This window comes from Mercenaria mercenaria, chromosome 12 (genome assembly GCF_021730395.1).
Source record: "Mercenaria mercenaria strain notata chromosome 12, MADL_Memer_1, whole genome shotgun sequence".
Classification (NCBI taxonomy): domain Eukaryota; kingdom Metazoa; phylum Mollusca; class Bivalvia; order Venerida; family Veneridae; genus Mercenaria; species Mercenaria mercenaria.
The window spans coordinates 20,686,386-20,711,230 of record NC_069372.1 but is presented as its reverse complement, the minus strand read 5'-3'; the positions used below and the strand labels follow the sequence as shown (position 1 = coordinate 20,711,230).

The following is a 24,845-nucleotide window of genomic DNA, read 5'->3' as shown; positions in this document are numbered from 1 at the left end:
GTCATTGCCGTCTGTCGCCATACAGCTGTCACGAAAGTACCACATGAGTTGCGGGAATCATTGGCCGAAGGATTTTTTTATGTAGGCCTGGTAGGTTGATTCCCTCAGGCAAAGACAACATGTGTCTGCCACGGCCCATGCTCATCGTCCCATGACTTTTGGACTTTTGTATAGAGCCATTCTCTCCGGTATCAGTCAGGGCATGCAGGCGGCTACATCTCAATATAATTATGGTCTACAACCGTTGATGCCACGTGCCTTCTCCGTGACATACACCCTCCAGAGGGAAAGAAAAGACAGTACCCACATCTTTCTGTCTGTTTGTCAGTCTGTCTGCCTGACTGCCTGCTTTCTGTTCAATATCTTGAGAACGCTTTGGCTCATGACCTTAAAACGTCATAGAACGATTGCTTATCGCAAGTATATTACTCCAGCTATAGCCATTAGATCTAAGTTCAAGGTCACATTATGTAGCATTACATACACACTTGTCTCTAATTGGCCATTATAAAAGGGGATCAAAAGAAGAACATGAATCCAAAAAATTCTGATCGAGAGCGGGCATTTACGTAGCATTCAGACATGCGTATCAAAAGCAATAAAAATTATACTCAAAATACAAGAGTGACATTATTTTCACCGTTTCTTTGTTTTCCCTCTTCCATTTAAATGAACAAGCCGGGACTCATTTACAGACGTCGGCGTCAAAACGTCACTTCCGCCCACGGTGAAGTGACGTTATTACTCTAACAACGTCGTTGTTACTCTAACGTATAAAGTCGAGAAGAAGAAGCAACAGCTATTTTTTTCGCAAAGAAAACTAAAACAGCAAGCAAATGGAAAAATCATTACAGCTTTTCAACGTTCAGCATGTTCACCCTCCAGCACAGTATGTTCATTTAGTTCTTGTTTTATTCGTTTCTATTTTCTTCTTTCGTGTCTCCAGTAAAATATCAAAGTAAAGGGTAGATCTATCCAAATACTGGTCTTTTAAACTAAATTAATATGTATAGGTAAACAAATGGAAGAACAGTGACTATCAGCCATTCCAGAAATAATGTCCCATTTGCCATTTTTATGTGTCCTTGTCATTTTACTAGTAGAAAAAGAGCTGTATACGGATGTTCACTGTGTTGAATTATCATTCTAACATGGCTCGAATTGATTTCCAGTTAAACAAAGAAGAAAATCAAACGCAATATATCCTGCGATAAACAACGGTTGACGCACGGACCGGTAAGAGAGCATTATGACGTCAATTTTGACGTCATGTAGCCGCCCGACGTCCGATACATTACTCCTCGCGTAAATGAATTCCAGTATGATATTTATTGAAATATATCAACGTGCATGTCAGAATGAAAACAATCAAGGCCTTCTTGTGATTTATCGTCTAATTTACCACGGTTCATCGTTCAGATGCTTCAGTATTTAACCACTCGGGCTAACGCCCTCGTGGTTCAATTCCTACGCATCTGAACTCTGAACCGTTGTAAATTACACGATAAACAACGCGAAGGCCTTGATTATTTGTTAAGTATATATATGTGCTGTCTTTGAAAAATGGAAATTTTCAGATAGATGGTGATTAAACCTTAAAATGTCAGCTAAAACATGCAGAAATTTGCATTTTTTGGCTGTCCCACGAAAGGGTGCATAAATATAACCAAGAGATAAAGAAGCACGAACAATGCTGAATAGAAAAGACTACCTCTAAATAATTTCAAACAAATCATAGTTTGAATGAATATCATTTATTTTGTAGCCACAGAAGATATAAATTTTCATCAACTATTATACCATTGTCCCCAAAATAGCTTTAACCTCCGTTATCACACTTAAGACGATGAAAAGTACCACATAAATATTTGTTATAACAGTAGAAAGGTGCTTGTGCCCTTCTTTTATGTCATTTGTTTCATTAAACTATTAAGTTTTAGTGATACCTCCCACAATAGTTTGATATGAATATCAAATGTTTATTACATACTCGTTTCTACTCCCCGTTAAGTTACACTGGTATCGGAAACGTCAATATTTTTCCATACACTGACGCCTGAATTTCATATCGGGTGCGTGACGTAATTCAGTGTGTGTTGTTGCACTATTTTTTTCTATTTAGTTCAGTATTGTCAACCCTATTCAGGCTATTGAACAAATTCATGATATTTTCATTATTTTTACACGTGTAGTTGCGTATGTAATAAAAAGGTTATTATCTTTGTATCGGGAAATATGCACTCGTTCTTCAGCGGAAGAATATTGCGCTCCTAAAGTCGCGCAATATTTCCACTGAAGAACTCGTGCATATTTCCTGATACAAAGCTAATAACCTATAAATATTTGACTGGGATCGTTGAAAATGTCAGTTAACCTCCGTGACCAGGATTTTGAGAAAATATTGAGAATATGAATTATTCTGAGGTTAGTGAGAGTGATGCGCCAATGTGTTTTGCCAGTACTGATGTAACTCCAGTTGCTTTTTTGCTTTTTTCGTGATAAATCAGCCAGAAAATGCACATTTTTTTTAACTTCCGTTACTGTTAACTTCCGTTACAAATTTAGTGATGATCTATTAGTTTTTTTTTCCAACGTCGCCCGTGGTTTTTCTTACTACTATATAGTTGCGTCATAGGTTAATCTAAATCTTAATCGTACATGGTAGTTGCAACTGACAACATTGGATATTTTTTAAAGACACGGCATTTTAACGGGTAAGGTAAATATTTTAAGATAAATTTGATAGATTTTAGTATATTCTGTTTTGTCACAGTTTCAGAGTGGCTGTAAATGTTTGATTTGTATTAATAGACCCAAGACAAAAGAGAAACGCAGTTTTAATTCCACTGTACTTGAAAATATGGTTTATCAATCAACAGATCGGCAAAGTAACGGAGGTTAAAATCTTTGAAAAAGAAAATATATTTAATTTGCCCTTGTTCCAGGTACTTGGAAATGCATTTTCTCCTTACTCTACCAGTTAAAGACATAAGTGGTACTGTGACTGTAGGTTAATATTTTACTGGAGAACAATTTTAGGTGCCATTTAGTGCCAATAGTAACGGAGGTTAAATATATTACAATATTTTGAATTAAGTTAAGGATTACCAATATACTATTTGAGCTCTGTTGAAACATAACATTTATCTTAATTCCTTTAACTTAAAAAATGTTTTTATATCAGGAAAAAAAAACATAAACCGAACAGCGACAACCTGAATACGACATACAATGTAACGGAAGTTAAATTTTGATATATAGATGTTTGTTTCTTCCAATCGGACATTGAAAGAATGTTGTAATGTTTTAATACTACTGTGAACATGAAATATAATTCACTGCATTATTTAGATAAAGCTTCAACTGTAAAAAGTAAATTGAATAGATGTGATTACAATAACTCTTAGTGTCAATGATCAAAGACTCTGCTACTTTCTGTTTTGCATTTTTTATTCGGGAATGCCACTCATTCACGCAGATATACAAAAAAGCTCAGCTATACAGGCACTATTTACCATATTGTAGGAGTGTATTTCGTCAATGCGGAACTCAACAGGCCTATAGATACCCGATATTTCTCCCCTTTCCACTTAAATTACCCATCTATTCAACATTGCCAAATAATTTTGAAATTATTTTTTGTTTATATTTATGTTGTATGTATGTTTTTATTGGTGTATGTATTTGCTCATTTTATGCAAACTTATTTTATGGTGGAATAAAAGATATATCTATCACTTTCTCAATTGCTCGTAGTTCTGTTGTTTCTTTTACCTGCTGAAACTGAGAAAAGTAACATAGCACGCGAAACCAAGACCCGGCAGCATGAGATAACCAGCTGTGGAATTAATGTTTTTAAACATCACAGTGCAGTGGCTACTCTTGCTCCTAATACTGACAATATTGAGAATACTCCCTTTGAAACAGGATATGTAGAAACAATGAGACCGCTCACTGAAACAGGATATATAAAACACTGAGATCCATCCCTTAAACAGAATATATCGAAACACGAGAGCACTCACTGAAACAGGATTCATTGAAACATTGAAATCGCTCCCTGAAACAAAATATATAGAAACACTGAGACCACTCTCTGAAACAAGATATATTGAAACGCTGAGAGCTCCCTCTGAAACAGGATGTATCAAAACATTAAGAACATTCCCTGAAACGGAATATATGTAGGCCCTAAACATTGAGATCACTCAATGAAACAGGATATGTAGAAACATTGATATCACTTCCTGAAAAAGAATTTATCGAAACACTGAGATCAACAGGATATATAAAAGTTTCTTTAGATATATAAATGCGTCATTATACCTGGTTAAGAATGAATATTTTTTCTTTGAACTAAAATATTCGTTCCCGACTTTAAAATTATATTTATACTGCCATCGATATAAAGCACTGTCCTCTGTTTAACATCCGTTACAATTTCTGTTAATTCATTTAAGTATATTTTCTTGGCTAATATCAGTTTGGGCACATACGTGATGTAAGCTCCCGATAATAAACAGTTTTTATTAAATAGATAATGCCGTAAAGTAGTGGTCTGTTATACGATCACACCAGTTTGTTTCGGTTTTATTCCCAATTTTCTATATTTCTTCAAGAAATAGTAAACATTGTACATGTATCATCTTCTAAAATGCCGCAGCTGTTCCGTTACAGATTCGGCAGTATCATTACTGTTGCATTATGATAACAAAAAGATTGTGTAATCTATAATATATAAATATTACAAAATAAAACTACTTGATTCAAAAGTTTAACATCCGTTACTTATCACCTGGTTTGGAAATCACAAACGGTTACGTTATAATTAAATGAATTGTCAGAAAAAAGTGACACCTTCTTTTTGATCACATTCTGACATTTTATTTTTGCATAACTAAAGATACCTTATATGAAATAATTTCATCTAGCTAACAAAATATTAACAGAAGAAAATAAAAATAAAGTAAATAAAGTTTGTTGGGAAACAATGCAATATTAAAATAGGCACATCTAGAGCAACTTTTTGTCTAAGTTGGACTGATAGCACATTTATTATCTTATTCAGGGTTTGTAGAGTACAGAAGTGTTGAAAATGTGCATTAGTTGTATCAAATGACATATACGTTGCCCAAGAAATCTTATGAACCAGAAATTAACCTCCGTTACTCGTAAATTTAGGTCCTTATAAATAAATATTCATATCTTTGAAACGCAAATTAGTTGGTGGATGGAATTTTCAGATTTTTAACTTGACACCTTGTACATTATGAAATTGTTGGTATTCTACGAAACCGCAAACCATAATTTTTTTATTTTTTCAATTCTAAAATGGGACATTTTTTCGGAATGGCTGTACAAGTGATAATGGGCCTGGCAAGGTGATAATAGCTCCAGGGTAACGTAACGCAACGCAACGTATACTGTAATTATACATTTACATTTTCCTTAATTAGTGATTCTATCATTCAGCACAAATCAAAATGTGATATATAGAAAACAGCATTCCGTGAAAACTTCAACATTTCACATCAAAACTTCCAAAAAATTCTCGGAATATGTGGATCTTTGCTTGGAGCTTGTCTTGGCAAATTTTGGACCATTTGTTTGGTGATGCTGGTGGTTCCAAAATGGTGGACTGAATGGTTCCATAGCATTTTGATAGGTTGTTCTGGTGGTTCCAAGATGGCGGACTGGATGGTTCCACAACCATTTGTTTGGTGGTGCTGGTGGTTCCAAAATGGTGGACTGAATGGTTCCATAGCCATTTTGATAGGTTGTTCTAGTGGTCCCAAGATGGCGGACTGGATGGTTCCACAGCCATTTTGTTTGGTGGTGCTGGTGGTTCCAAAATGGTGGACTGAGTGGTTCCATAGCCATTTTGATAGGTTGTTCTAGTGGTTCCAAGATGGCGGACTGGATGGTTCCGCAATCATTTGTTTGGTGGTGCTGGTGGTTCAAAAATGGTGGACTGAATGGTTCCATAGCCATTTTGATAGGTTGTTCTGGTGGTTCTAAGATGGCGGACTGGATGGTTCCACAACCATTTGTTTGGTGATGCTGGTGGTTCCAAAATGGTGGACTGAATGGTTCCATAGCCATTTTGATAGGTTGTTCTAGTGGTTCCAAGATGGCGGACTGGATGGTTCCACAACCATTTGTTTGGTGGTGCTGGTGGTTCCAAAATGGTGGACTGAATGGTTCCACAGCCATTTTGATAGGTTGTTCTGGTGGTTCCAAGATGGCGGACTGGGTTGTTCTGCAGCCATTTTGTTTGGTGTTACTCGTGGTTCCAAAATGGTGGACTGGGTGGTACCACAACCATTTTGTTTGGTGGTGTTGGTGGTTCCAAGATGTGAACAGGTCGGTTCAGCATCCCATGCCGTGAATTCCCAGTCAAAATTACCACTTTAGATTTTCGCAGTAGAGAACTGTGGCAAGTCTATACCTGCATGTAGTTTTCGTGTGGCTATCGGTGTGTAACATTAACGTATTGCATTGACCGTTAATTGTAGGCTCTAGCATTTATTTTTATCCATCGGTATTTAACAAGTTAGAAGAGTTAAAGACCCACGAATACCTAGTGGTCTACTTTTCCTCCCACATGAACTTTGTGCAAATAATTCTGGTAATACTGGTATCATACAACTATTCTACAAGATGATAGGTGGACAAGCTCAGTCCGGTTTTCATAACTTCATCTGCAAACTTACTCAGTCATTCTCTTCTCAGTATAGTTTTATAAAAAATAGAATAATAACTATCTTACACTGTATATAGAAACAAAGTGTGATCTAAACTCACCTTAATACATGAAGTACCGTGCATACTACTACATTAATTGAACAATATATTTAGTAACACATTATCTTTGCCTTATATCTGTTACTGTCAAACTGTAGTTAGACACTTGTTATTTCTCATTTCTCCATACAAAAATGTATAATTACAATTATGGAACAATCTGACTGAAGTACTTGATCTTCTAAACGAATATCCGAGAAGGACCCATTCTTAATCGTGTTCTGTATATTTTCGATTTCCAGAATTGCTATTTTTATTTTCGCAATTCTATTTCCTTTTTTATTTTAACCAATCAGACGACTTGTTCGAATGTCAAAGATTAAGAAAAATGTGTAGGCTGTCAGGGACTCGAATTCGGGACCAGTCGCTTACAGAGCAAGTGCTCTACCGACAGAGCTAACGCTTTACCGACAGAGCTAACCGGCTGACACTTAACGTCATAAAAATGTAACTATCAAAAACCCAGTCTAAATATAGATTTTTTATTCTTACAAAATGTTGTAAGTAAGTAAAAATGTGTAGGCTGTCAGGGACTCGAATTCGGGACCAGTCGCTTACAGATTTTTTATTCTTACAAAATGTTGTAAGTAAGCCTTCTGCCTGGCTAACGGAATAGTCGTCAGAACGAGGCTAGCAATAGCACGTCTTCAGATCCTAAGTATAGCGTAATAGGAGATGTACTTTAGTCAGACAGCATTATGGAAATACAAAAGGTTACAGTTAGTAAGTGGTGTGTCTTTAAGGTAACTTGACAATAGCCACTACTGACCTTGACATTTTAAAGGGATAAGTACAAATATATATAACTCTCAAAGTTAGAATTGAAGCTCAAACAAGAAATGGCACTATTAGTGACAAACGCCCCCGAGGTTTGTCCAAGAATGCTACAGTTCGTTGCGCAAAATATGCCAGAATGGTTAAGTTATGACTAATTTTTCGACAAGAGAAAAAATTTCACCGAAGGTAACCTTGACCTTAGAGCTAGGGTCTGGGTCTTGAACATGACACACTAACTCATCATAGGGAAAATTGTGACAAGTAATGTTTGATGATGGCAGAGTTATTGACTGGACAAGAAACATAAATGTTAGCTTTTTAATCTAAGTTTGACTTTGACTTTGAAACTAGAGATTTTGGTCTTGCGTCTGACACGTCATTTTAATATAGGGAACGTTTATGCCATGTAATTTTAAAATGTCTTCACCGACGGAATAGGTATGGAACTGACAAGAAACACACCATGTAAACCGTTAACCTCTAAATGTGACCGCGATCGTGGAGCTAGTGGTCTGGTTGTTATTCACGACACGTTTTCTCGTTATCGGGAAATATTTTTAATGTTTTCATTTTCATTCCCATATTTTTGTTTCTTTCTTTGATGGTTTGTATTTGTATGTATGCCTTTATATAAAACAACAGTATGTTTATTATTTGCATGGCTTAAATGCATGCATTTAGTCAATATCATCTTTGATATAATGGTAAACTTTTCTGATCTGCCATATCGGCTTATGATACTCTGTTGTGTTGTCACATAGTTCATGAAGGAATCTTAATGTTTACGATAAAAAAAAATAATGTCGATGGTGAGTTTCGAACCCACACGGTAAAAGATCTGTTTAACATGGACTGTATGCTTTACCACTGAGCTAATTTGCAATTGGTACAAAATCTTAAAATATTTAGATTGTAACATGATTAATGACAGAGTTACGAATCGGATATGAAACAGACCCTTTTAACCTTTCACTTGACTTCTAAGTGTAAACTTGATCTTGGAGCTAGGGGTCTGGGTCTTGCGCGTAACACATTGCCTCCTTATGGTAAACATTTATGCCAAGTTGTTTCAAAACCCCCTCATGGATAACAGAGTTATATATCGGACACATAAAGATCTATTATGATATGACTTCTAAATATGACACTGACCTTGGAGCAAGGGATCTGGGTCTTGCGCGTGACACATTGTCTGATTATAGTTACCATTTATGCCAAGATATTTCAAAATCTCTCCATGGATAGCAGAAATATGGATCGGACACAAAAATAACCCTGTTAACACCTTGACCTTGGAGCTAGGGTTCTCATTTTGATAAACATTTATGCTAAGTACTTTTAAAACCTCTTGATGAATGGCAAAGTTACGATCCGGACACAAAACAGACTGTTTGACTTCTAAGTGTGACATTGACATTGTAGAAAGGGGTCTGAGTGTTACACATGAAACGTCGTCTCATTAAGGTTAATATATTTATGCCAAACTATTTCAAAATTCCATCATGGATGACAGAATTACAGCCCGGACAAGAATTTACAAAGTTACGGTCGGCATTAAAATCAAAGAACATACTGTAGTGTAAATAAAAAGGTTATTTGCTGAAACATCTTTAAATGATGTGAGGATGTTATCATTAAATAAAATCCTAAAATTATCTAATGTTTTTTTTTTTTTTTTTTTTTTTTCTTGAAATAGATATTGATATATACTTAATCACTTAATAACAACATAATATCTGAAAAATAGATTCCTCAGAAGCAATGAGGACAAAACAAATAGTAAATATTGCAGACTCGATTTGACTGATAGTTGGTTTAATTTGTACGCAAGTCAGCAGTGTACATGTATTTAGATAATTTACAACCATGCTTTGCACGGAATGAATTTGCAATCATGCTTTGCACGAAATGTCATGGATCAGAGGGATAGACTGGCTATATTCATCACTAAAACCCGGCAAACTGTATGAAATCTAAAGTGGTAGGATATTCATGGCATGCGTTTGTTATGTGGTGTTAATGGTTCCACCATAAAACTACAAAAAATCTTGTACCATCTTACATGATATTTTAACATTTTCCAGCAATAAAAATTATTGCCTTAGATCAGTTGTACATAATGATATTTTAATACCTAAATATCGCACAAATTATATGAAAAGATCATTTGGCTATACTAGTGCTAAAGTACACAGAATATTCGTTGTGTGGATTCACTTACTTCTTTCAAAAACAAATATAAAAAATATTGGTGGTTCCAAGATGGCGGACTGGGTGGTTTCGCAGCCATTTTGTTGTAAAAAGAGTAAAAGAGAACGAAAGAAGCACAGGAATCTAAACAACCCTAGTGTATTTTAGACACAGTCATTCATGTAGCTACTCAGACACGCGTATCAACAGCAAGGCAAATTATACCCAAAACACAAAATGACACTATTTCCGATGTTTACTGTTACTGGACGTAGGAATGGCAGGAACAAGCCGGGACTCATTTTCAGACATCGACGTCAAAACGTCACTTCCGCCCACGGTGAAATGACGTTGTTACTCTGACAACGTCGTTGTTACTTTAACACCGTACAAAGTTGAGAAGAAGCAGCAACAGCTTTTTCCCAAAAAGAAAACTAAAATAGCAAACAAATGGAAGCATCATTGCAGATTTTTAACGTGCAGCATGGCCATTCTCCAGCACAGTATGTTCTTTTGTTTCTCTTTAATTTCGTTTTGAAAGTTGGCAGTTATTTGCTGGGAACAGGTTTTTACTAGTAGGCCTACATAGTACATGGCAGGAAAACGGTTTTGGTTAACCGCCTGTCGTTAAATAACTGAACTACTGTTGAAAACGGTGCTAAAACCAAAGCGAAAAGACAAAAAATAGTTTTGGTTTTATTAGTTTCTGTTGTCTTCACATAGGTCTTCTGTGATAGTTTAAAGTAAAATGTATCAAAATACTGTTTCTTTGGACAAAATTGATATTTTGTTATATTTAAAGACAATGTTTTATAATTCATTTCGGTATAATTAAGATTACAGACATTCTAGATAAACTTAATTATTTTATTAGATTGCTTCATTTACCTATTTTTTTTAGCTTGTTTACGTTTTTTTCTCAGATTATCTCAATCTCTTTTACCCCTTTTCCGATCATAAATTAACTACTTTTTAAACATATTCATGTACTTTGTATTTTCATTCATAGTTATAGTTAAAAAGTTATTCATAGACATAATTATGAGCTGTCACTTTGTTTACATAGCTGTTAATTTGACTCTACTTTTGAAAATACCCATTGTTGTTAAATGAATTCTTAGGCTATTGTACACTTCATATTCATGACAACATGATTTTAGTTGGAGAAAAGTTGCGGTGGGGAATTCCCGCCGGGTATTTTAGTTGATATAATTAATCCTAGACTACATATATACTGACTCTAAGAATTAGTCTTGATATGCATGTCTTTCGTTACTTCGTTTTCATATGGCTGGTGCTTTTTAGGCGTAAAAAAATGTTTGTTTCCGGTATCCCGACCTACCCTAAATTTTTGGCCCGACCCTGAATGTTTTAATTGCCGTGGATAATATTTTTTTTTTCAACTTTTTAACAAAAAGTTGCAAAACAGCACTTTCTATGCTTTAAACATGGTCAGTGATGTTAGAAATCAACTTACTGATGCTCTAAAGGCATAATCCCCTTATTTTTATTATTTTTTTACACAAAAATAATTTCCGAAAAGTCTCACTTAATAAAAAAAAAATCCGACCTATATACCTACCCTAATTTTTTAGCATGTTACCGGAAACAAAGAATTTTTTAGGCCTTATCAGAAGAAATCACGGCAACCCGAAAATATTGTTCTTACAAACTTCTCGTATTTCGATGAATAAAAAAAGTCATTTGAATATACTAGTGCTAAAGTATGGGATATCATTCCACAGAATATCCGTTGTGTGGATTCACTTCTTTCAAAAAACAAATATAACAAATATCTATTAGAATCGGAATAAGCTGCAACTTTCTCTGTCATTGCTATTTCGTTATCTTCTGTTTTGTGTGTGACTGTTTTGTCTGAGTGATTTGACTTCTCTTTTTTTTCAGGATCGTATACATGTATGTGTAATCAAACTGAGTGTTTGTCAAGAGTGACTCTTGTGTTTAAATGTTTATCACGTAAATTCTATCATGTTGAACTGTTGTGTCTTTATTTTACAGATAAAGAAGGCCACATTGAGACTTAAGATTTGTAATATGTTCTAGAACTGTTATATGTCTTTATGTGTTACCTTCTTAAAATAAAATCATCATTATTATTATTATTATTATTATTATTATGAATATATACTTTATCAGCTGTATAAAATTGCTTTCAGTATTGTGTGTGACATCCCGTTCTGGAGGGCTCAATTTAAAGCTCTTGCCTCCGCAAACCTTGCACACAACCAGTCGCTGTGCAAGATAATCGGACGAACGCAGAGCTACATGGAAAGCATTGCTACAACTACAGATACCAGGTGTCAAGGTCAGTTCTTTATCTAGCCATACACAGTTTTGTCTGTGCATACAGGAACAGGCACATGTTTATATGTTCTTAAAACTATACTGATAATTTGTCTGATATAGTACATCATTTGGTTAAAATTCAACATGGTTCGAGAATTGACAACAAACAATATACATTTGTACATGCTCGTCAGAGGTCATTTATCCTTTTCTTCTGTATTACTAGCAAGTGGAGCAAGTGGTCATTCTCTTTCATTGAAGAAATACACTTATTCCAGTACAATAGCACAAATAGAGATGTAGATTCCTGGTGTTTATATCACAAAGCCTGATTCTTGGACAAGAGCTCTTACGACCTTGTTTTTTTTTTTTGTCTTGAACTGCATTTAAAAAGCATAAATTACCAAGTAAGCTTACTGAAGCAATTCCTATTTGAAATAAACTGATATCAGTTATGAAACTTATGTTCTATTTTTATGGTTGATTTATATTACAGACGAAGAAACCCTGATTGCAAACTTGATGACTGTACAAAATGGTTTGAAATACCAGGCGACAAAGTTAAAGGCGGACGCTGAAGTCTATCAAGAACTAGAACGCTCACTTAAACAGTATGCTTTTTTTCTCAGATGTATACGACATACATAATTATCTTGTAAAAATGCATGTGGGTTCGAGCCTCACTTTGGATGTTGAATTCATTCTTCATATAAGGAAGCCATCCAGGTGGCTGAAGGTCGGTGGTTCTACCCAGGTGCCCGCTCGTGATGAAATTTGTTCACGGAGGGTCACCTCCTGGGGTCTTCCTCGACCACCAAAGCTGGAAAGTCGCCATGCGACATTAAACCTAACACAAAAATGCGCCTTGTAATTCATAAATTAGTACGAAGTTACAAAAATCAAAATTGGTTTAGCACTATAGTAGGAAGCCCAATTCCATATATTTTGCCAATATTGAAAGAAATTGTGACCTTAGTTGATGTTCTGTTATTACTATAAAAGTAATCATCAAAATCAATTCATTAAATTTTAGCTAGTAAATTTGAAGTGGCATGTCGCCTTCTTTGTTTTTAGGGCATAATGAGGTCAAAGATCACATGAGTAGTATACCACTATATGAGGTTACTTCCATTTACCAAATTAGTTGGTTTAAATATTACAAATTAATGTCTTAAAGACATCGAATGCCATCTTCCATTAAAATCTTTATTAGATATTTACTTCAAATGTAGAATATCCTCATCAAATATATTTAACTTTATAAATGTTATGCAGTAACAGTCGATTGTTAAAAAAACTTCCATTTTTAGCGGTAGTACCGTTTATTTTGCGTTCAGCTATACATATTTAAAGTGAATAATACAAAAAAAAATCGAATACATATAGTACTATTAAGACACATAAACATGTTAATGTTATGTTCGTATATTTAAAGTTCATCATATTTTTGAATATTGAATTTGGGTCTTGCATACCTTTAAAGATTTCTTAATTGATAAGTTTGATAAACATGTAAACAAAAGATAGTTTCTGCTCCTTAATAAATATATATATCTGTTATATCTGGCCTGCTTTCATTTATATTCATGACATGGTAAACAAATAGTTCTTTGTTCCAGGGGATCTTATATATATATATATATTTTTTTTTTGGTTCAGATAAAACTTTTAAAAAGGTGATATGTAATAGAATATTCTATTTTTAGACACAAAATGAAGGCCCATGAGCAAAAACTGGCGCAATACAGCCAGCAGCTGAAGAACCGTCGTGAAAAACTGGACAAACAAAACAAGATTATTGAAGAGCACAAGACGGTACATTTATATTAAAATTTATATACAATTTCAGGCCTAAAAAAGATTGTTTGTTTCCTGTAACATGCTGAAAAAATTTAGGTAGGTAGGCGGTATTTTTTTTAATTAAGTGAGACTTTTCGGAAATTATTTTTGTGTCAAAAATGAACACAAATAAGGGGGTTATGCCTCTGGAGCATCAGTAAGTTTATTTCTAACATCACTGACCATATTTAAAGCATAAAAAAGTGCAGTTTTCCAAAGTTCTCCAAGGCCATAAAAACATTTAGGGTCGGGCCAAACATTTAGTGTAGGTCGGGATACCGGAAACAAAGATTTTTTTAGGCTTAACCATTCACTGGTTAACAATATGATATTGTGTGAATACCCCCTTTATATAATGTGTTGTTCTATATATTCCGGACTTTCTAAAATGTTCTCATGATATTTTGCTGGACCTCCAAGTTATTAACAATAAATCTAACACGCCTTAAGCACACAGATGAACGCAAATACGAATAAATGATCATTTGTTAAACTTGCGAATAGATCCAGTACTTCATCAAAATATGATTTACCATCTTAATAGCAGAAATCAACAAATCTTATGTGGTTTCGTTATTGTTGTTGTTTTTGCTCGATACCACATTGGACAGATCCAAGTTGTAGTTACCATACAGTGAAAGAAACCAAAATAAATCTATTTTCTGAAGAAAAAAAAATGTCTGGTTTTCTAAGATTTTTTCTTTTTGGTGCATTCATGTTATTAATTCAGCAATACATGATTTCAGGCTTACCACAAGGTAATGTTTCAAATCGAAAGAGGTAGAATAAAATCCAAACTTGCTACCAAACCAGATGTAGTATACAGAACAGAAGGAAAGCTGAATGCTCTCAAAACAAAAGCCGACAGATTGTACCATAAATATGTGAAACAACTCGAAAAATGGCAGCGGAAGTTTGAAAATATGGAAAAGGTTAGAGTGCATGATTTTTATTCTCCTAGACTGATCATACCATATCATATCATATCTGCAACTGCATAAACACACTTAAATCAAATACAAAAGTGGTTGGAATAACCCAGATTGAGGTCAACAATTAGGATAAACCGTTAATTGAAAAATGTTCATTAGTGACGAGCAAAACTGAGAACCGATACGTGAGACTCAGTCATGTTTGTTACCAATCCCCTATATGCAGTGGTCTCCCCTTAATGTAGTGATAGGGGAGGTAATCGCTGCGGGAAGTTTGTTGTATCAGTCACCACCATGTTCACGTGAGTGGCTGGGAGACCAATAGCAAGCGCAGCTTCAGTCGTTTTCACGCGAGTAACGGGCACATTTATATCAAATACAGTCATAATATGTGGAGCAGAGTTTCCAGATTAAAATGTTTAATTTGGGATATACGATTTTTTTTTCATGTGATGTACGTGCATAAAATATATTGGCGCGGAAGTATAGATATAGATTGAAATAATACAAGGAAGATTATTGTTATTTATTTTTAAAATTACAAAAAATTTAAATCAATATTTCTCTGTGAAATCAACAGATATCTTCTGAATATGAGGACGTTTTTACTGACCTACAATCTGAGCGTGCGGATATCGTGCTGTCTGCCCTGAGAGAATGTGTTACCCAAACAGACGCCGGCATTATCGGGTAAGTTAGAATTTTAAAACGATGAAAAAAGAATCAGTTTTAAGAGAAGAAATTTCTTTAAAAATTCAAAATTACTGATTTTATTTCCAGAATATCAGAAGATTATTCTTAAACTTTACACCCCTGACCTAGGCATGATGTTTATATTTCAGTGATAAAAATCGAATATTCAAAGGCATCGACGGAGCAAATATAATCAAAACCAAGGTGCTTCAAAGGGAAGAAATTCTAGCTCCACAATTTGAGGTAATTAATTAGATAGTTCTTCTTAGTATAAAGTAAATTTGTTAATACGCTGATATTCAGACTTCCTGATACGCTCGCTTCTTTCAAATGATTCATTTTTACTTAAGAAGAAAAAAAGATCAACATTCTTCTGGTTCCTACAAAAGATCATTTTAGAATCAAGTTTGGACCATTTTGGTAGAAGTTTGACTCTCATATGGTGACAATTTCAATTTGCGCGTTATAAGACGGGTGTATACACATGCATTATCATCAGAAAAAAATAATTAAATCCTTTTTCATAATTTTCCGATTATAGGCTTTTGAACCTTCCGGTAACACAACAGAGATGTATGCCCAAGCAAGAGCGGAGATAGAGGCAGAGGAGAGATGTTCATACAGTAGCGATAGCGGTATGTAGCATTATCCACAAAGTCGCTGTTTTACGATTTCTTAAGTTACATCTAACGTTATCACCAACGCAGGCAACACAAATCGTGATGTGAGTTATTTAATTGCCTAGCAGTATCCATATGACAAACCTCCTTTGAGGAACAATTTCCTTTAAAAGACTAAATAGCTCAGTGGCATTTCCCGCTTTGAGCGCAGAAGGTTGGGGATTCGATTCACGGCCACGTCGTACCAAAGATGTGAAAAATGGTACTGATAGCACCCATGCTCGGCATTCAGCGTATAGTCAATAATAGAAGGTTGTTCTACGAGGTAAAATAAGCCAATATAGGTATCTGTTACTGGATACCATACTGGTCACAAAAATGCGGTGTGGGTCATGTTGTCTCTTGATCACATGCAACGTTAAATAAAGCTTACCTTTACTTTTTGAGCACCTTCAAGACGATTCTCGAAAGTAATAACTAGATATGTGATTTAAAAATGTGGGAAACATTAACTTATTACAGAGAAAAAAATGATGCTATGTAGACTACACATAAGAAATCAAATGGTCCGAAATCAATGAAAAAAATCAACCGTAAAACCCGTAATAAATGCATTACTAAGCTTGCTACCGATCATTTCTGTATAGTTTCCCACAGGTTCCACATATAGTGTATAGGAGAAGTAAACTGGACACGTTTTATTCAAAGGTCCCGTCACTCCACACAAAATAATCCGAACGTGCCAGTGATATGCAGAATAAGGCTTTATACCAAAAACTTCTCTGTCAAGTTTCATTAAAATCTGGACAGAAATTTTAGAGTTAGAGATTAAGCGTGGACAATAATTTCTACATATACTTTATGTATAATAATCAAAGGGCCATAACTCAGTGAAAAAAATAATTTAACTGTAAAATCCGAAACATATGCGCAACTAGGTTTCCTACTGATCGTTCCTATGAAGTTTCAATAAAAAGGAGAAGTAGTCCAATATTATCAATATTATAGCATTAATACTATCCAACAATTATATTTAAGAACCCATAACTCCGCAAATATTATCCCGAGTGGGACGCGCCGACGATATGCGCAACTAAGATTCATTCAAATCACCCCTGTGAAGTTTCATAGAAATCCAGCCAAAAAGCACGGGCGAGTTAAATGCAGAGACACAGACAGGCGGCGAAGGTAAAAACAATATGAAACTCACAATTATTTAACAACAATATTTATTTCGTCTTTCAGATTTTGATGTTTCCGACGTAGAATTTAAACAAGATCTCCGCGTAAACAGACATATGAAGACAGCACGAAAGTCTCGGACATATGTTGTAACAGAAAACTACAGACGAGAAAACATCGATGAACTTAATTTAAATATTGGTAAGTGTATAATCAATAATTGGTAAGGCTTTAAGTTATATATTGTTTGTTTCCCATCCAGCAATCTTAAGTTCGAGGGATTGTGACGGTTTTTAATGGCTTTGACCAATGACTGTTCTATTGTCTTTTTCTGAAGATAACCCCTACTGCTTTGGAGCTCAAAAAAGGTTCCGACTGGTTTGGTCTAAGACTGTCAAATTTCGTAAAAAATTGTCTGGGTAAGTAGATGACCCCTGTTAAGAGGCCATTTTGTGAAAGGTAATTGTCACATCATACTTGACCCCAAATTATTAATTTTGATCTTTCTTCTTCATTGTTTCCAGGCGACCAAGTGACAAAATTGCTCCCGGCAAATGACAGAGGAATGGCTTACGGTGAAGTTACAAGAAACAACATGCTGCATAAGAAAAAGAAAGGATTCTTCCCAGAGAGTCATGTCGGGCATATTGATGAAATTCAGGCCAACATCGACAATAACGTGCGAGCCACGGACGACAGTGAAAAAAGTTCCAGGAATAAGTTCCAGATAGGAGTAATGAATGCTTTAAAGCCAAACAGAAAGGTATTATTAATGCAGTAAAACTTTCTCAAATCGCATTTGTAATGGCCAACTTCGCTCGTACAAGCGAACGACTAGCTGGGCTGTATGTCGACCGGCCGTTATGCAAATTGTGAATACCTAAAAGTCGGTAAATTGAAACTCGGGAAGACGCTGTTTTCACGACCGATTTTTACGGACAAAAGTAATTGCATTTCTATAATACAGCCAAATATGAAATATGTTAATAAATTAAACAAAATAAGCTAGGTCGCAAGGTCAGAAGAGCTTAAACAGCATAATTTGTTTGCTTCGTAAACTTGATTTGTGCGTTTATGCAAATTAGGTGACCAAGTTACTATGTCAGCATAAAAAGGTTTCTTTACAGTTCGTACAATGTATTAAAGTTGTAAGAAGAAAGGTTAGAGGTAGTTGGGTAATACTTAAGTAATTCCTATGAATATATGAAAGTAAAAAAAATCCTTACATTATAGTACTTACATGATACAATGGATTATATGCAATATGTCACGTTCAACAAAGGTAGAGTTGAGTCTCAGCTTATACAAGTAAAAAAAAACTTACTTAGAAGTGTAATGGTGAGCTGTGAATGTAAGAGAGGTTATGGATCATACTAATTTACAGTCCTTGAATTTTAATATTTTCAGACTAAATTGACAGAGTCCAAGCAAAAAATAACGACAGATGAGCTAGAAAAGAAACGCCGACCAAGAAAGTTTTTCTCCTCTGGAAATCTGTTAAGAAAATGGGGGAAGAAAGAGGGAAAAGGAACAGAGATTGAACTGCTTCCGGGCGCTTTCCGCCTCATGATGGAAAATGGAGGCAGTGGGCAGCTGGCAAGAGAGCTACAGCCAGGAGAATCCGAGTTTTCCCGAAGGAACCATGCACAAGAAAATGATGTAAGAGTAGACCAGGAGCAACCACATGATTTGATAATTGAGGAAGTAGATGTTGACAATACGTTTGTAAGGTTTATACAGATGGGATGCGAGATGGAAGCCAAAAGACCAGACGAGAGTTTAGCTGCAGCTGACGATATAGAGGTCAATTTATGTGAAGAAAGAAGAAAAATTAGGAAGAGAAAGGGAAAGAAATCATAAACATTTGCCTTTATAATTGCCATTTTTTTAAATCATTTTTTTATTCATGTCTTAAAAAATCAAGAAAAAGTAAAGAAATTTATGTCTATTATATCAATTTTAGTTTTCTTTTTGTCACATTTACATGTATATCATACTCGCGATAACTATATTTGTAAGGTGAGATATTTACAATTCATTCCAAGATTTGACCGGAGGTAGGCGTTCAACCGACATCAATCTGACTCATAACGGGAAAGATTTCCAGTTTAAGTCTAGGAATGGTTTCATTGCGGGACAGACTCGCGCGAGAACCTTTCCCCCTTTTTATTCTCTATATTTTTAAACGATCTGGAACAATTTTTGAATGATAGAAATGTATCTGGTGTCTCTAAGGATTATATAAAAGAGGGTACACGTAAATTCCTGAAACTTTTTATTCTACTTTATGCTGACGACACTGTATTATTTAGTGATAACCATAACGACTTGCAACATACTTTAAATAATTTTAAGGAATACTGTGACCATTGGAAACTCCAAATTAACACCAGTAAAACAAAAGTTCTGATATTTAATAAAGGGAGACAGTATCACAATGCTAATTTTAAAATCGGTGACACAGAATTAGAAACAGTTTTCTAGTGCGTGCCGTTTTACGCCAAAAAGATGTTTATCTAATTAGATCATTAATTAACCGTGAACAGATGCACATGTGTTTTCATAATGAAGAAAGAATCGACACCTAATAATTACCACCTGTGTTCATTTGGGGCAACATTTTAGGTTTTATTACTTTTTCATGTTTTACCCTTTTATTAAAAATAACAAGTAACAAGGAAAGAAAATAATTCTCAAATATGTTAAACTGCAAATAGTATGTTAAACTGCAAATATAATTACGTATATAGGTTTTATTTTTTATCAAAATCTCATCAAAGTACTCAAATCAATATTAAAGACATGACAAAATTCTATATATACAGCAAAGTAGATCATCAAGCAAAAAAAAAAAACACGAAGAATTGAGTTTTACATTGAGAGTGCACATAAGAAATTTAAAAAAGAAAATGAAAAACCCGCCAGTGAAATGACAACGGAAGAACTAAAAACAAAACTGAAATCGCTAGAAACCGTCACAACAAGCTACACTGATATGCGTATTGATAAGGATGCGTTGAGATGAAACAGAGATAAAATAAGGGGCATGGTGTTGGAGATGATATATTATAAACAGATGTGTTGATATTGTATATAATGTACCTGATTTAATATTTAATCAAGTTTCATAAGAACTCTATGTTTTATCATAGGTGCATACATTTAGAACAGAATATGGCCATTCATCCATACATCATATACATGTATACTTTGATTTGTTTGAATAGCAATACTTGATATTATTAAAAGATGTGCAATGAACTTATTGAATAAATTTGGTAAACTTGATAGATCTATCCTTGTCAATCAGTCTGAAGAATACACCAACTATTCAAGTTAATCTGGTTTCTGATCTGATAATAAATACTATCACAAAACATAAAAAATAACACTATATTGTATTGAAATGTTTTCCTCTGGTACAGTTTAGATACTTCGTTGGATTAAAATGTCAGATCAGAAATCAAAACAATGTATAACGAATAAATTGCTAACGAAACTCTTGTGTATTAGGTTCGAAAAAGTATCCATTGTCCCGTGCAAAGAACAGAAAATTGCTAAAAACATTTTGTTTAAAAAATGTCAGTCACAACATTCACATTCTGAATAAAAATGCTATTGATTTATATTCATTGATTGTACAGACAACCAAACCTGTTAGAGATGATGTCTGGTTACTTGGTCGCTGTTTGAGATAGGAGATATCAAAGCGCTATCGCTTTTGCTCACAAGGGGAGAAAACGCTAATAGCGAAATTGACTTAATAATCGTAGTATTTGCACACTTCCTTCCCCTGAAAAGTGAGGAAAATTTCTCAGTATGAGTAAATGAATATAAGTATCTTGGATTATTCTTCACAAAAAATGGCAGTTTCAATAAAACAAAACAATATATAGCAGACCAAGCTACAAAAGCAATGTTTTCTTTGCTAAGAAAAATAAAATCCCTTTCTCTCCCTTATGATATGCAAATAGAGCTATTTGAAAAAAACAGTAAAACCAGTACTTCTATATGGAAGTGAAATATGGGGGTATGGAAATATAGATATATTAGAAAAAGTACAACTTAAGTTTTATAAGTATATATTTAATTTAAAGAAATCGACCCCATCGTACATGATATACGGAGAACTAGAGATTACCCCACTTCCAATTAACATTAAAAACCGAATTATTGCATACTGGGCAAGACTCATTGAAAATATTGAGAGCGACAGAACTACTAAATTAGCTGCAAAAATTTACAATCTGATATACGAACTACACTCACAAAATAGTATTAAGTCACAATGGCTAGACAATGTTAAACACAACTTATGTAGTCTTGGGTTTTCGGGAATTTGGTACAGTCAGAGCTTTATCAATAGTAAATGGCTTATTAGGGCGACTTTTCAAAAACTGAAAGATACGTTTATTCAAAACTGGTTTTCACAAATAAATAATACTTCAGCAACCAACATTTACAAATATTATAAAACAAGTTTCTCTCGTAGCCCATATATTAGTAAACTATCACCTTATTTCAGTAAAACTTTGGTCAGATTTATAACTAGAAATCATCGTTTACCAATAGAAACTGGTCGGTGGAGAAATATACCACAAAACGAAAGAAAATGTAGAAATTGTCACGAAATAGGAGATGAGTACCATTATCTTTTAGTTTGTCCATTGTTTAATATTGATCGAGATAAATATATTGATAGACATATAAGAACAAGACCTAATATGATAAAGTTTATTGACTTGTTTACGACAGATAACCATATCAAACTGAAAAAACTTAGTATAATGTGTGACAAGATAATGAAATATCTAATTAATTTTCAAACATACCTGTGACCAATTGACATCACACATATATATATCTCACCAGTTAAGTATATATTATTTAGCGCTTTTTAAAAATATACAAGTAGAAAATAACTGACTACATCAGCAGTCTAGCCTGACTTTCGATTGTACAGTTAGACTGCTTTCACAGTTGGTCAAGTTATTTCAGACTATTCTCTTGTATTTAACTTTCTTGCTCGTCTAAAGCTTTCGTCTCTTCATTTTTAGGCAGCTAGGAGTTCAATACATATTTATAATAAAACATATTTATAATACAGTAAACATTTAAATAATAATAATAATGATACGCACAACAACAATAATAAGAAGAAGAAACACATACGGATTCTTTCTTAGAGAAACAATTATTTTTCATAGAGCAAAGAAGATATTTTACTGTAAAGTATATTATTGTGTATATATATAAGAAATCAATCATTGTATATAGCCCTATATATGAACAATTTGTAGCCGTTTTCCTTTTTGTCATGTGATATATTACTGAATGTATGTATTATAGAAATGTATATGCTGATGCTGCCCACATAAAGTGGGACTCATGCTTATTTGTAAATAAACTTGTAAACTTGGTCTAGGACAAGGAAAGGTTATGAGACTCTTTCACCGGTTGAAGGTGCAAATGGAAATATCTGGCTCAAGAATACGTGTTTAGTGGGTAACGAGGCGCTGCCGAGTTACCGCAAAAAGAGTTACCCGAGATTTAGATTTTTTTGGATCTGCACCTTCAACTAGAGATAAAGTATTTGTCTTGCATGCCTTATCCGTCAATTAATAGAAGAAATAAAGTAAAACAAATGCTTTTCTTTTAAGGACTATTTTATTACAGCAGCGTTCATTCATGAATTACAGCACAAAAGTCATCCTACAACCCGGGGTGTAAGACGGGTTTTTACAGCACCGGCAAAATACGGGAAAATCCTGTCCGACATGAAAGAATGCCCAGTGTGATTCTAAGACTGATTTCATAATAAGGGAAAAGAATATAAAAAATGTCATTGATTGGAACATCTGGCTCGGGGAGGTAATGCGGCTCTGTCGAGTTCTGCTAGTTGAATCAACAATTTCTTGCACACCCAGGGTGGCCAACCAGTGCGACTTAAATGTATCATACACAAGGAGAAATCGCTTGATTGCATTTTTGCTTATGATTTCCTTACTATTTGATAGATTTTCATAAAATGGTTAGCGTCGAAGACAAGAAAATGGCTACTTTCCCCGCCTCAAAGCGAAACTCGTGATATTTTTCTCAAACACTTCAAATATTTTTCACGGACCAAATGCGTAGATAATAAACGTACACACTGAATATTGAGCGAAGTGTTTGAAGACAGAAAGCACTGTATTTTTTTTGTCTTCAACGCTTTTTACGCGTGCACGATACCGAAAAGTCACATGGGTTGGCCGCCCTGATACCGTATTTTGCCATATTTTGCCTAGTTATAGAATAAATAAAGCAAAACCTTGTTACCACCAAAATCAATTACCCTTGAACATATTCCCCTCTGCATCTACAACCAGTGGCAGATTATTATATGCTGAAATGGGTAAAATCACTGGAAAAGCGCTAGTCAGGAGTGCAAGAATGTATTTTCCGTGACAGGTATCTGAAACAAAGTATCGGAACATTATAGAATATATTTACAAAGACATAGTAACTGTTCTTTTTTTTCTACGATAGGTTCAATCTAGACTTTAACCAAATTTATGTAGAAAAAAAATCTTTTTCTAATATATTACCAACTTCTTAAATTATCAAGCAATTATTAGTAACAGATATACAAAATTTGATGCTTCGATAAGGTCGTTATAGTTACAGAGTATCTACGAAATAAAAAGATGATAGAAATACTTTTTAACTAGAATAGTTTTTCCTGTAAATACAATTTGAATTAAGTACATGAGTTAAATACATGCACATTATTAATTATTTGGTTTGTTAGTGACCCTCTACGGAAATATGTGGGGCCAGTGTGATGAATGTGTTAATGCCTCGCCCAGCATTAATCACACTAATATAGGGGGTCACCACGTGACCACGTTTTATCCATTGAAATTGTATGAATATTATGGGAGGTACAACAAAATTGAGCCGCACCATGAGAAAACCAACACAGCGCATTTGCGACCAGCATGGATCCAGACCAGCCTGCATATCCGCGCAATCTGGTCAGGATCCATTCTGTTCGCTAACGGTTTCTCTAATTGCATCCCAGCCAGCATTCTGTATCGGCCCGATATCAAACCGATGTCGTTTTCTATAACGGCCCGATATCGGCTTCAATTTCGGCTGCAAATAGAAATGATGTCGGCCCGACGTCGGCAGCCGGTATCGGGCCAACATCATAATGACATTGGTCCGATATTGGCTAACGATATTTGGCCAACATCAAAATGATATCGGCCCGATAGTGGCAGTTCATACCGTGGTCGCGAAAAAGTGTGACATGCAGAGTGCTTTTTCAAAATTTTCTTAAAATATACACTTAACAGATTCCCAAAGTAATTTTCTTGAGAACTGATGTGCGCGCATCATGTGTATGATGTAAGCTATATACTGCATGTTTTATACAGTTACGTAAGCTTTCTGTATATTCTTAACACTATTAAAATTGTTCAATTAGAATTTTAAACATATTTATATTTTCAATTTT

General features: G+C 34.6%; 1 protein-coding gene across 2 annotated transcripts; it reads left to right on the top strand.

The window, feature by feature from the left end:
• Positions 1-768: 768 nt before the first annotated feature.
• Positions 769-19,295, top strand: LOC123534429 (uncharacterized). Of its 2 annotated transcripts, none has more exons than XM_045316673.2 (11): positions 769-889; positions 11,949-12,097; positions 12,575-12,689; positions 13,785-13,893; positions 14,664-14,849; positions 15,430-15,539; positions 15,692-15,785; positions 16,084-16,177; positions 17,408-17,545; positions 17,869-18,107; positions 18,752-19,295. In XM_045316673.2, exons 1-11 carry the CDS (start codon positions 837-839, stop codon positions 19,202-19,204), a joined length of 1,740 nt encoding a protein of 579 aa, XP_045172608.2. In that variant the 5' UTR covers positions 769-836; the 3' UTR covers positions 19,205-19,295. The 2 variants fall into 2 exon arrangements, with proteins under 2 accessions (XP_045172608.2, XP_045172609.2); XM_045316674.2 differs by lacking the exon at positions 769-889 and adding an exon at positions 10,149-10,274.
• Positions 19,296-24,845: the final 5,550 nt, after the last annotated feature.

Excerpts from the sequence above, each read along its gene's own strand:
- LOC123534429 (XM_045316673.2), top strand. The coding sequence starts at position 837 with ATGGAAAAATCATTACAGCTTTTCAACGTTCAGCATGTTCACCCTCCA. Across the intron at positions 14,850-15,429 it reads AGTTTGAAAATATGGAAAAG|ATATCTTCTGAATATGAGGA; the intron begins GTTAGAGTGCAT and ends TGAAATCAACAG. Across the intron at positions 16,178-17,407 it reads TTCATACAGTAGCGATAGCG|ATTTTGATGTTTCCGACGTA; the intron begins GTATGTAGCATT and ends TTCGTCTTTCAG.